General features: G+C 23.8%; 1 protein-coding gene across 2 annotated transcripts in view; it reads left to right on the top strand.

Annotated features, from left to right (window-relative positions):
* LOC122858466 (hemicentin-1-like) overlaps positions 1 to 14,493 on the top strand; it is a 79,956-nt gene extending 65,463 nt beyond the window's left edge. For both annotated transcript variants that reach the window (XM_044161401.1, XM_044161393.1), the window contains 5 exons: positions 813 to 988; positions 2,618 to 2,828; positions 3,576 to 3,687; positions 3,852 to 4,030; positions 10,051 to 14,493. In XM_044161401.1, the coding sequence (XP_044017336.1) occupies positions 813 to 988; positions 2,618 to 2,828; positions 3,576 to 3,687; positions 3,852 to 4,030; positions 10,051 to 10,160 (788 nt within the window). In that variant the 3' untranslated portion in view covers positions 10,161 to 14,493. The remainder of the gene's footprint in view (positions 1 to 812; positions 989 to 2,617; positions 2,829 to 3,575; positions 3,688 to 3,851; positions 4,031 to 10,050) is intronic.
* The last annotated feature ends 592 nt before the right edge of the window (positions 14,494 to 15,085 follow it).

Here is a 15,085-nt window from a genome sequence, read left to right as displayed (position 1 = left end):
AATTAATGTCTATGTGAATTTTTATCTAACTAATCTTGGTTAAATTCACGAGTACCAGAGAAAGAGGAAGAGAAGAAAGAGAAGGAGGAGGAGGAGGCGTTAAAGCACAAAGATACTGAATCTCTTTTACTTGGACTTCGATGGATATCACAACCCTGGATTAGTTTTTTTTTTTTTTTTTTTTTTTCCTTTCCTTCTGGGTTGATAGAGTTGAGGTTAAAGTTGAAAATCTTGATACGTAGCGTGTGGCAGCGTGAAGAACATAAAAGCTTTTTCACAGTATATCTATAGACATATGCGACTAAAGCACCGATTTAGGTGATATCGGTTAGGTGAAGAAATTTCAACGAGGCCAACCGAGTAATCCTATCTAATCATATCTTTGTCTTTCACTATTTTTATTTTGCCTCTCGTATATACATTCTCATCTGTCATGGCAACACTTGAATTTCAATCGAGACGACCCACTTGGGATATTTTTTTTCAACCCCTCATAAAGCTAAAGAAGAAAAAAAAAAGCTCTGAAACTATTTATTTTTTTTTTTTATTATTCAAAAATAAATGCACATTTTCTGAAGATTATATTGAATATTATGGGAAAACACTTGGATATCGGACGAGATAACTCACGAGGGAATTTTCTTTTATAAAATACCTATAGAGAGACATCAAGTTTTTTTTTTTAACGTTTTTTTATTTAACTTGCTATAGAATTCTCAGATTTTTTTTAAATTTATTTTTTACTCCCAAGACTTTTACAACAAGCGTATATTGATGTGATGTTTTTTTTTGTTATTTTTTAATTTCATTAGAATGCGCTGCAAAGGGAGGTACTGGTGGATCAGTGATTGAGCATCATCCGTCTTCGTATTGGGAACAGCCATTCAGCCAGCCATACTTTGATAATTCAACAAAACGTGAAACGACAACGACTGTTGGCCAATCGGCTTATCTCTACTGCAGAGTTCGCAATCTCGGTGATCGTGCTGTAAGTACATATATATATTATTTTATTCTTTTTACTTTTACATCTTTTTTTTATTTATTTCTTTTAAATTTTTTAGTATATTTTCTTCTTTTTTTTTTTTATTTTCTATATGGATACAAGTATATAACACATATATATATATTTTTATTTTCTTTTTTTTTTTTCCTTATCTGGCACGAAATCGTCACTAATAATGTACTTGCCCTACGAACTAACACGATATTATGATATTGCATTCACGCCAGTTGAGGACTCTTGGTACTTTTCAAAAGTTGGCAATTTTCATAGAATAATTTTATTATATTACGATACATTAAATATAGGTATATTTCCTCAGAAAATAAGTACCTGCAATTACGTTGTTACCATTATTATGATTGTAATTTTTTTTATTTTTAATGAGAATATATTTACGTGTCGTCGTTGAAATATAAAAGCTCAATTTTTAAATTTCATATATATAGTTTTTTTTCACATTAAAATTTAATATAATAATCATTTTTTTTATAAATATAATATTGAAAATTAATACACCAATTAAAATTTATTTGAATGATTAATTTATTTGCATTGATATTTATTATAATAATTATAATAAATTGAGTGATAAACACTCAACAATATTGCAATTTATATTTTGACCTGAAAATACGTATAAAACCACAAATTTTGAAACAGTATATGAGTGATTCGTCGAGTCAACTGGGTTGTGTGTTGCAATGGTTATTACACTGATTATACCACATTGCCTAGAGCACAATAACAACTTGTCATTATCAAATATTTGCATCAATATTTTTTAATATAAAAAAAAAAAAAATGCAAATGTATTTTTAATTTACATTTAATGAAAATTTATTTAATTAGATTAAAATTAATTATTTTGTTTTAAAAGAAAAAATTTCATTTTAAATTCCAATTAAAATTATTTTACGTAATCTGTATTGATATTGCATAAAAATTTAAAAAATTTAATTAGCACGTTATTTCCTTGCTGTGGTTAAAAGAATTTATTTCATTTTTATTTCAAATGAATATGAAATATATGACAATACTATTATTGTTAGCTTAATGATAAAATTTTTATGATATTTGTTTTTTTTTTTATTCATTATTAGAGAAAAATAAATAATAATGTTATCATGTATAGTTATAGTCGTACATCAGGTACATATGACACAGCGAAAATCCGCCCCTTTACTAATCATCAATTTTAATCGATGATAAATCATAATGCAATCATACACCACAATAACATATCGCTTTCTCGCTTTCTCTTACTCACCCCCCATGAGTTTATTCACACGAATAATATATACACTACAATTTCCTGTATATTCAACATTTATTTTATTATTTTTTCTATATTTTTTTCACTTATGAAATCGATACTATTGTCTGAACTGTCATTGTATTTATTACACTCACTTGAATTTAACAATTCAAAATGATATAAATAAACCAATGAAAATAAATAAATTTTTATATCAATTCTTGTTTTTATAATACTAGATATTTTTTTATTTTAATAATTGAGAAATACAATTTTTAGTCTGACAATGCTTGACTTGTACTACTGAAATTTGTCATGCTAATATACTTATTAATTTATATTATATTTAATTTCAGGTATCGTGGATTAGAAAAAGAGATTTACATATTTTGACAGTTGGAATATTGACATATACAAATGATCAAAGATTCCAAGCTATGCACAGTGATGGCAGTGATGAGTGGACACTAAAAATAACATCACCACAAGTACGCGACAGTGGAACATACGAGTGCCAAGTATCGACAGAACCAAAAATAAGCCAGGCCTATAAATTAAGCGTAGTAGGTCAGTTGACTAGTTTTTAAATATTTTCTATTTTTTTTTATTTTTTATAGATTAGTTTTTTTTTTCAAAAAAAATATAAGCCAAGAATAGAAATTGGTAACCCAATTATTTGTGTAATTTGACATCGATAAATTACTTGGCTTTCAAATTACACATATAGCTTATCATGATTAAATAAAAAAAAAAAGAACAATAAATATCAGCTCAATATAAAAAAAATATAATAATAATTATATTAAATTATTGTAATTTATCATTATTTATTTATCAGATTGACATAAAAAGTAAATTTATTTAAAGTTTTATTGTTAATATTGTTTTGATTTATTTTCAAATAATAAATTGGTATTTTTATTTATTTTTATTTCAAAGAAAATACAAAAGTAAATTTAAACAACTGAATGAATTTGGGGCGTGTTCAATAATCGATTGCAATCACAGTTAGAGAGCGTTGAACGATTAAGAGTAATTTTAAAGCTTAGTCTAGGGGCGCGAAAGTCGATTGAGTAAAAAAGATTTGTTGCCACACGAACCAGATGCATTCAATTCTTTTATTTTCTTATTTTATTTTTTCATCACCTTTAAATTATTTAATTCAAGAATAAAATAACGAAAACAAATAGTATTATTGTTGTTAAAAATTTAATAAATAAAAATAATATATTTATAATAATAATAATAATAAAATTTCATAGAAAAATGTTAACCAAATATTTTCTTTTTTTGTCTCATATTTTTTGAACACAGTATCGAAAGCAAAAATTGTGGGGAACGCTGAGCTATATATCAAGAGTGGAAGTGACATAAATCTCACTTGCATCGTTCTTCAGACACCAGAACCACCATCTTTCATATACTGGTAAGTATATAATTACATTTTTTTGTCAAAAAAAAGGACCATTAAATTTATCATATAAAAAATAATACGAGAAAAATAAAATTTGCTATTAATTAAATTTAAATTTATATACAAAATTATAATATAATAATTTCGTAATAATAAACATTATTTTAATTATAAAGGTACAGAGGTGATCATGTAATAAACTACAGTCAACGTGGTGGAATCAGTGTTGTTACTGAAAAACAAACTAGAACATCTCGTTTGCTCATATCACGAGCACTCCCAGCTGATTCTGGAAATTACACTTGTGCACCATCCACTGCTGAATCGGCTAGTGTTTTAGTGCACGTGCTGAATGGTGAGTTAATTCCCAAGCCATTTATTCTCATCAAAAAAATTACATTTTCAACAATTTTATACCCTCTTGTTTATTATCTTCATCATCTAATCAATAATTAATCCACAACAAATCATAATAACATATACAATTGATCCATAAAATTAACAAATTAATACCTCAATTTTTGCTCGTAATTTTATCTCACAAAATTATATTTTTTTATTCCCCAATACATATTGAATGAAGTACATTTATCTAGCTATGAAAAACTAATTTCAAGATGAATAAATAATAATAATAACATGGTGAAAAATAAATAAATACAACAAAATAAATAGTATCAGATTATAGCCATTGAAACGCGGAGTACCAGGCATATCGCATTCAGCTGTTGTATTTTTTAACAAACTTTTTTTTTTTTTACGAATATATATAGATATGAAAATATATATACATGATATGATATTTTTTTTTTATTTCACCTCCAAGATGCAGCAAAGCACGATGGTAGAAATAAATCCTTCGTATACGTCTGCTTCTTCTACTTCTTTTACTTCTTCGTCTTCTTCTTTTTTTTTTTTTTTTTCGTTGTATATTTTCTTTGCCAGGTTGAAAGAAGCAGTCAGCCCGGAGGGATAAATCAGACGAGATATTGTCCCATGCAAATCCTAACCAGGTGCTCAGCTGGATAGTTCGTGTATAACTTTCTCTCTTCATCTCTCTCGCTATCTAACTTTTTTCCCCTAACCACTTCAACCAAGTACAATATTTTCATGCAGGTGTCTTACCCTCTAGGCCATTCTACATATACATTTATATATATAATTTTTTTTTTTAAAAGTTATTTATTTATTTATACGCGTTGAATATATATTTTACATTTTCAAAGTTGTATAACACAACAAAGCTACATTAATAAAAACACAAGGGTAAAAATACAAGGGGAAGATTAAAAAAAAATGTTGAAAGTATAAAAATATATGTATCTCGTGATATTATATCATCTTGATAATCAAAAGAAAAAATATTGGAAATAAAGTAAGAGGCAATTGTTGACTGAGCAATTGAAGTATTATTGTTGACAATTTGACTAGATTTTTCATATTTATTACTGCGTTCTATTTCTTGAATAAATGAAAAAAATAAAATAAAGGAATAAAAAGAAAATTGTGAATAAATGACAGTATAGTCAAAGCCAGTTTATCTTGAAAGAAAATAAAAGTGATTTATAGCTAATTGCTTGGAGATCTTTTGGCATTGTTATCATTCTTTTTCTGTGTCACAATCAGAAACACAAATGCAATTTACCAATTCCTGCAAATCATGATACTAATCAATTTAACTGACAAATAGATAATAATAAAATGAAATTACAAAATATATATATATATAACAGTATATCAATAAATAGATATTAAAAGGAAAATGAAAACTTTTGTGATTTATTATGAAAATTTGTTGTATCAAAGTCATTTTAAAAGAAACAATGTTATACTTTTTTTAAATTTTATTTTATTATTAAATTGTAGTTTTTGTATTTCATTTTTTAATTATTATAAACGTTATTTTGATAGACTAAATTGATATTATTATCATCAAGTTCATTATTCAATTAAATATGTCAAATTAGTTGAACGATTAGTTTTTAAGATTAAAGTATTTAACCTTCATCAAAATTATTCTGACACTTGATGTTAAAAATGATGAATCATCTCACTGAAGATTCACTAAAAGGTCAGGCAATCTATAATATTCATTACAAAAAAAAAAAAGAACAGAAAATTAAAATTTTTAAAGTTATAAAAAAGCAACTTTGATGATGATTAAAGATGAAATGAAATTTAAAAACTCAATAAACTAACAAACTTTAAAAATAATAACAAAGCGAATATTTCACTTTTTATTATCTAAATGAAAATTTAATAGTATATATAAAACGAGAAGTAAAGGAAAAAAAAAAACTATTAACAGTAGAAAAAAATAATATAGATTAATTATTTTTGAAGAAAATGATAAATGAAATAAATTTGTCTTTTTTAATTTTGATAAAGTTGCTTGAATGTAGATGAAAACTATAAACACAAAAGTTAAATGTATTTTCACTGGGCAATATATATACACTGGAAGATAAATAAAGAGAGTAGAATAAATAATTAACCACAAGGTGAAGACTGACAGTAACATCCTGTGCGATAATTTTGGCTGAATCAAGACTTGTATTTTCACAAGAAGAGAAATAGTAATATCAAGATTTCACAACGTGTTGTTACCTTATAATATAATTTCTACAATGTTAAATAAATTTTGTCTTTTCAGAAATATAATTACAAAATTTATACAATTATTATACAAAGTATAAATATTTAAAATTTCCACGTTTTCACAAAACACAATCTTTTTATTTTTTTTCATTATTTTTATAAAAAAAGCTATTAAAAAATTCGTTCACTATATAATCAATATTAATAACCACTTAAAAAAATAATTTAAAAGTAGTAAAAAAAAAAAAAAATAAATGGAAAATTAATTTAAAATATTAATAATAAATTATCCATTTTATAAAATATAAAATGTATATTTTGAATATCTGCTAATTAAAATTCAATTTAAAAAATTTTGAATAATAATTATTGGAATAAATTTACATGTATAAATGGAATTTAGGGTTAATAATAGATTTAGTTTTAACCTGTGGGACCTTGGTTATATTTAATGGCCTATACGAATTGGTTTATTGATGCTAAAGCCATTATTGGCACCTATCTTGACGCAAGGAACAATTATTGTCATGGTTTAATGTAGTGAACAAGCTACTATACCTTTGAGCTATGATAGCATATCATCTATATCCATTGAGGTTCATATTGGACAATAGTATTAAAGACAAAAGAACCAATATAATCTGAAAAAAAATTATTAAATCAATTTAATATGTAAATTTTTTAAATTTTTTATTCATTTTCTTTTCTCTTTTTTACCACGAGAATATTTATTGATAAAAGAATTATGGTTTTTAAATTTTGCAAACAAATTAATTTAATGAAAAATAAATCTCTGTTATTGATTTAATTTAAATAACAAATATTAATAATTCAAAATTCAGTTATTAATTATAATTGAAAATTTAATTAATGATAGGATATAAGAAATTTTTATAATTTTATATTGAAAATGTTGGAAAATTTTGTTTGAAAGGTTTTTGGTAACATTGGATTTGTGGTGTATATATATATAAGTATATATCTAGAAATTGGAAACTCAAGAAGAGAGTAGAAATGTGAAGAGAAAACTGAAACATAAAAGCAATGCGATACTAGTGCTGAGTTGGCAATTCATTTCGTAGCTCTCCAATAACTAAACCAATTATCCCTACCCTCAAGCGCATTTCGATGAAAAGTTTTTAATCAGGTTTAACAATTTATAAAGTAAATTATTCCATTCAGTATATTTCAAAAACTAACTGTATATCCTGAAAAAAAAAAAAAAAAAATTTCAAGCAAAAAAATTATATATAGCTGATAGTAGATATACTATATCTCCTTTCATTTAATTTATATTTAAAATAGAAAAATTTTTTTATGAATATCATTGAATCATTAATTAATAACTTTAATAAACTGAAAATATTTATATTAATTATAGTAATATAAATATTGAATAATATTAAATATGTTATTTTATATTCCGTTTTTTGGTCAAGCCAATTCATAGTTATAAAGCTCTGAAACTATGTCATGAAGATAGACATTAATTTCAAGTGAATTTTTCAATGGTTTATAATTGTGACGTGACTATATAAAACTGTACAAACATCATATTGAAATTCATGAGTTCATCTTGAAATTTAAATTTTCATAGTTTTATCACGAATATGACATGAAAATATAGTTACTTTTTTAAAAAATTTTTTATGACAATTAAAGTTTTAAAATTAAGGTCTTGGTCAATTACTTATTCTACTTGACGAAGAAAAAAAAATAATAAAAAAATATTGTTACATGTATAATGAAATTTGAATTACATTATTCTTGATGAATTTTATGATTTTTTTTTTTTTGCGTCATACAAAGTTATGATATGAATTTGAAACAAGAGATGTCAGTAGGCAAAATGCCATTGTTCTCTGTTTATAGTAAATTTGATGTTTGCATGTTATGACAATGCAAACATCAACAATATCATTAGTGGTAACATCTTGCTTTATGACTAGAACAATACACACAATTTCCAATAATTCCCCCAGGATATTTCAAACAACAATAAAATTTTTTTTCTTTTTATTCTTTATTTTTTTTCATATTTATCAAGTATTTTTCTTTCTCACTAGTTTCAAATGTATCTTTATATATTCATTTATTATTTATACTTAATCATTAGTCTTGATATTTTATTTAATTAAAAAATATTTGAAATTAAAAAAAAAAAGAAAAATAAAGTTTTAATCATGAATCGAATAATGTTTTTCGTTGAAATTTTATAGTAGTCAATGTGTTTCGTGAATTTAAATCAAGAGGTGTTCAGTAAAGTCACAACTAAAGTAATACTTGTGCTAGTATTTCCAAGCCACATTTAAAGTTAGCTTTCTGACCTGAATGCATTAAGAACTGTGTGCTATATATAGTTGAGTTTGCTTCAAAAGCTTTGATGAACGTGAGGTAGAAAAAAATAAAAAAAATAAAAAAATAAGTAACCAAGAAAAAAAGCCATAAAATATATAATTAAAGTTTTTTTATGTTCCACTATAAATTGTAAATAAATATGAAAAAGTTAATTCACATTTTCACCAAGTAAACAGACTTCATCAATTTATTATTAAATTAATATTTAAATAATAATAAAAAACTATTATTTAACTAATTATCCTTTTTTTTTTTTTTTGAACAGTCATTTTCACAAATGAAGTTGAATTATTTAAAAAACAAAAAAATAATCAATAAGTGACAAATAATATGAAATTTAATTGGAACAATAATGCATTAAATATTTATATGAGAATATTCCTTGTTTTTTCGTAATGTGAATTAATTAATAAATATATTTTTATGTGAAATTGACAGGTGTAAATTATAATGAAATTTTATAAATTTAATATTTTCTTTATTTCTCTCTATTTTTTTTCCAAGTAATAATCGTAAATTTATAATTTTTTCATTTTTAATGTTAATTGAAAATTTATTCAGTGTAATTACTTTGGATTTTTTATGTGTTCTAGTCCATTCGTATTGTAGGGGTAAAAAAAAAATAAAAAAAAAATAAAATAAAAACTCGGAAAATATATGTTTTAATGACGTCAAAAGAATTAAAACGTATTTCAACTGCAATAAAGTCTTCAGACTTTGTCGTTTTACCATGTTCTGCAATGAAATTACCTCCATTTCTTAAAGTATATATACATACATCCCATCCAAATCTTGGATGTTCGTTTTCTTGAAAAATGACTGTTTCTTGCACTCACCAAACCATTTTCATTTCTTGAGCCATTATCACAATGGTCGCCGAAACTACTTGCCATAAATTAACCAAGTCGTCAGGACTTGTTTTTTTTTTTTTTTAATTCTTTTTAAAATTAGATAATATTAAAGTGCATATAGAAAACTCCATATTCACGAGCCATAGAAATTTTGTTGTTTTTAAAAATCATAAATTTTTTAATCCAACGAAAAAACAAAAAAAATTATAAAACAAAAGAATAGTAAATTAATTAAATACTCTTTTGTTCATTAAAATATATTTATAATCCAATTATCAATATTTTTAACAATAGCTTTTATTTTTTTATTTATTTCTATGCCAGCTTATCATCACAAAAAGCACACAATGAATCAACCCATATATTTTTGTGTTATTATTCAATTTTGTGTTATCAAAATTGAATATTATTTTTTAATTTATAATAATAATAAATTTAACAATGAGTATTGAAAATATAATCAATATTTTCATGATAATAATAAAACTAAGAGCCATTTATTTGAAAATAAAAATAGAAAAAACAAAAAAAAATAAAATGATAAAGCATTGTTTGTTTTATTTTTCAGGTGAACATCCAGCAGCAATGCAACATGGCAACTCGAGTAATAGTGGTGCAGCAACAAGGACACTTGCATTGTTGTTATTATTTTTGCATGCTGGTTCATTTGCAAGGTGACTGATTGGTGATTGGCAGTAACCACGTCATTAAATATGACATTTAAAAAGTGATTACTTGCCCCTTAGCATTTTTTTATGAACAACCCATATACCAATCTTCATTTTTATGTTTTTTTTTGCTTTTGAATCCTCTTATTCCCTTGTTCTTTTTTACTTCTTTATCACTATTCAATTTCTATAAAATTCCCATCAACAAATAATGATAAAAGAAGAAGAAGAAAAAAAAAAAGGGTTTATTCAATTCTATGATCGCATTTATGTACTTATCCTTATTCCTCAATATATACCTTCATCAACAGCGAGTCAACTCCATCTCCTCCTTGACGATCAGTCTGGCCAAGCCCACGGCCTCGTTTTTCAACAAGAAATTGTGACCCAACTCCTAATCGTCGATTTATCGACATTCATTTGGAACGATAAAAGACCGTGGACACAATGGTTCATGCCCCCAGCATCGTGTGAACATCCCCATGAGAGGATAAAAAAAAAAAATAATACTAGTAAAAAGTAAAAAATAAAAAAAACAACATCCCCAGTGAAATCAGTTAATCGATTTTCAATCGAGTGAGTTATTTATGTATATATATTTAAACTGACTCGGCTACAAAATGATAGTTAAGAAAATGATAAATATTTTTTTAATTTTAAAATTCATTTTAACGTATTAATATATTGGTATTTTTATATTTTAGTTTTTAAAATGATTGATTTTTATGTGTATAATGTAATGAGATTTTTGTGTATACTGTGTAAATGTATATTTTTTTTTCTTTTATTTATTTATGAATATAAGTTTTTTTGTTTTTCTTTTTTATAAAAAAGTGATGTATCAATCTGTTTGACAACTTGACGGTGAGAGAAAAAAAATATATATTATTGACAATTGCGTGAATCTCATGGGATAAAATGACCTCTAAAATAATATAAAAAAAAAATATATATAATATTGCATTCATCGATCAAATTATTTTGTTTGAGATTTATCTTTGCAAATGTTTTTGAATTTTTGAAGAATTGTTTTTTTTTTTTTCGGTTTTTGAATTTTTATCACGCAAAGTTAGTGTACGATCGATTCCCCCGGGGAAATTCAGTGGCTAGTAACAGATATCATGCTTGACGAGGGACAGACGGAATCATCGAGTGAGAAAATGAATCTTGTCTGATGAAAATGATATATATAAAAAAGAAAACTCATGCGAAATCAAAACGAAAAATAATAAAAAAAAAAAAAATCATTTCATCTCGTCTGTACATGGCTCACCAGATTTCTTTCTTTTTTTTTTTTTTTTTATTTCTATAACCCAAGAGTTATTAAGTATTTCTCATCTCTACAAATAATTCACTTTTTTTTTGCCGTTTCAATACTGATATGCTCTCATTAAAATGTCTCGTGAAGTTATACCGTTCTTCATAACTTTTATATCAAAATTTTTTTTATAACTATTATTTTATTTTTTTTTATTTTTTAATCACCATCGTGTACAATTACCAGAATTGAGAATAAAAATTCGACACTTGAACGTAATAACTCTTGTTCGTGTCATAACTCTCGATCGTGTCGTTGACTCAAATCGCCATCACTTAATTGTATCCCAACGGCATTTATAAATGACGAACCATTCAGGTACTAAAATTAATGACACCCGATCATGTCGATATAAAAAAAAAGTATATAAAAAAAAATAACAAATTAAATTGTAGTTACATCGTTCGACAAATTGAATTTAACATGCTTTTAAATTTCTCAAAAAAAAAAAAGAAACGAAGGCAAAAAAAAAGGCAAATAAAAAAAAGTCGGTATTATTTAAATATTTAAATGTGGAAAATTTAATTTTAGCTAAAATCATATAAATTTAATAAAATTAAAAATAAATTACCATACATAATATTTAATTTTTCGTTTGTATAATATTTTAGTTTTATTATTCATAAAATAATATATAATATTTTCTCTCACAGTTGATCTGTATGCTTAAACATACTAAAATAATTAAAAACTTATACCGAGTTCAGTTTAAATATATATATATTAATATATATTCATGTATGATGATTAAAATCAAAGTGAATATCAAAAAGACATTTGCATAATATCAATGAATCAAGTATGTAAAAATAAAAAATAAATTGAATATTAAAAAAATATAATATTGTTGATATGCTATAAGGATAAGTTTGGCTGATATATATTCATCATGATAAATATGTCGATTGAATATAAGGGGTAGTTCAATAGTTGTGTTAGTAATCGTTGGGTTCCAATAATATTCGCTGTAAGTGAGGTGAATATATTCCTCATTCCGTTAAACCCTCTATCTTCGTCATCGTCGTCGTCGTAGTTATACATGAACTCGAGAATTAATGAGCCCACGATAAACCATCCACATATCCAATTTATAAGTTTTAATTATTTTAAATGTGCAGCTCAACTAGTCAGTGAGTATATATTGCCAATGTGAAATATAAATTTTGACATGTCAAAATAAATATTTAAAAAAAAATAATAACAAAAAAAATAAAATACAAAATTTTGACAATGATTGATATTAAATATTTTAAATTGACTGACAAAAATAATAAATAAATATAAAAATTTAGTTGTCACTCAGTTAATGAGAGAGAGATGTGAATTTTTTATGATAAACATAAATAATTCTGACTTAACAAGGTGCATATTGAACATAAAAATAATGAAAAAAAAAAAAATTATAGAAAATTTATAAAACTGAACGTAAATTAAAGTTTTTAATAATATAAATAAAAAAATATAATTTTAATGAATTAATAAAATTTAAAAAATGATAAAATTTAAAAGATAAAAGAAAAAAAACATTGTAAATTTACTGGAATTTATAATATGTGTGAATAGATAAATTAAATTAATATAAAAAAAAATAATATTTCTTGTTTTATCAAAAATAAAAAAAGTTAAATAAATTTAATCAGTAAAAATATAATTATAAATTGTATTTGTATAATATGTGTACGTGTATCCATTGGATAGATTCACAGTTGAGTTGATCAGAATGCTGTGACAATAAATCATTTAAATAATTACATCTTTTGTGTAAAATTTTTAAATAAATTCAATTCAAAATTAACAATAAAATCAAATAAATAAATTTTACAAAAGATAATTAATGCACCATTCTGATCAATTTAATTTGCTGTAAATATATTTTCAACTAAGAATGCATTTAAAGAAAAAAAAAAAACCTACTTTGTATGAATGTGAAATGATTGTTCTACAAAGAAAAAAAAAAGAGAAACTTGAACTTAAAAATAAAACAAAACAAAAATGAAAAAATAATATTTAAAAAAATAGCGAAATTCGCTAGCCTCACTGTATATGATAATATATAAAGTAGATTTTATTATAAAAAAAAAATAGAAAAATAATAAAAAAAATATAAATATAATGAAAAATTAATAATGTAAACAAGAATAAATATGTCACATAAATCCAATGAATTATACAGGCATGTGCACGATTATCAGTGAATCGATTTGAGTAATGATGGCTTCACTGTTATGTCCAGCTTTTTAAATCTTAAAATAGATGCATTACACGAATGGTAAATATCAACATCAAATGAACTTAATTGAATATGCTCGCATTACAAATTTAACTCGGCCATGTAACAATTCCAATAATTAAAATAAAGCCTGAATATAAAAAAAAATCATATAAACGATATATAAAAAAAAAATAAAATAAAAAGAAAAAATAAAAAGGCTAACAGATATATAGGATGATAAATAAATATCTGAAATTTAATTTGTGAAAAAAAAAAATGAAAAAAAATTGTAATCAAAGTTTATATTCATGTTATAAATTTGTTAATTAATTTTTTTTTTTCTGTTTATTCTAGTAGAATGTTTATATTTCGTTACATGAGTTTGAAAAGTAAATAAATAAATAAATTTAGTCTCTTCAATAGACAACAATTGTGTCAAGTGATAAAAATGTTTTTTTTTTTTTGTTTTCTGTTTTGTTTCTTTCACTTGAATGCACATTTTTATACCGTGTTTCAATTGAAATGATAAAGCATTGCGAATATAAAAGAGTAAAAAACAATTTGGAAAGTTTTTTCGTTTTTTTTTTTTTTATTTAATTGTCGACATTATTTTTCACACAATAGAACGTATATACGCTTGTAAAATTTTTAGCGATACTTTTGTAAATTCAATACAGAATTTACCTGTACAGTTCGCTGAAAAATGTAAAGATTATTGAGAAAAATAAAATAATGAACAATTGAAGAGAATAAACGATATGATTTAAAGTATGACTGGTAGTTAATAAAATTAACAATAAAAAAAAAAAAAACTAAAAAGAGAATAATTATAAATAAATGTGTGAAGATTGATTTGTTAGAAAATTAAATTAATTAAATTAATAAAACACACAAACATCCAAAGGAATAAAAAGAAAAGAAAACTTTTTAAAAAAAATATTCAAGGATGAGACATAAAACACTAACATTAATGTATATAATAACGTACTGATTTTAAATATTTTGTTTGAGAAAAAAAAAAAAAAATTAATTAATTGTATCGGGTAATAAGAAAAAAAAAAAAAGATACTGATTATTTGTGAAAATAAAAAATAAAATGAGTTGTTTTACTAATTTACTTTTGGAATTTATTGAAGCCATATGTTGTCGTTAATCTATTGTATAAATCAATTTTTTGATTAGATTTTGATTGCTGAGTAAACAGGCTGTGAAGAGCGACTGTCTTCTACTTTTCACAATAAGCAAAGTGAGTATTCATTTTTTCACAGGATCTTGTTCACATTATATATACCCCAAATATTAGTTGTCGAAAAAATTTAACTTGAAATTTTCAATAATTAACGACGTGGAAAAAAAATAAAATACAAATATTATATATGCATTTAGATGATCAAAATTTATAAAG

This window comes from Aphidius gifuensis, linkage group LG1 (genome assembly GCF_014905175.1).
Source record: "Aphidius gifuensis isolate YNYX2018 linkage group LG1, ASM1490517v1, whole genome shotgun sequence".
NCBI classification, from domain to species: Eukaryota; Metazoa; Arthropoda; class Insecta; order Hymenoptera; family Braconidae; genus Aphidius; species Aphidius gifuensis.
This window is presented reverse-complemented; position numbering and strand designations above follow the sequence as displayed.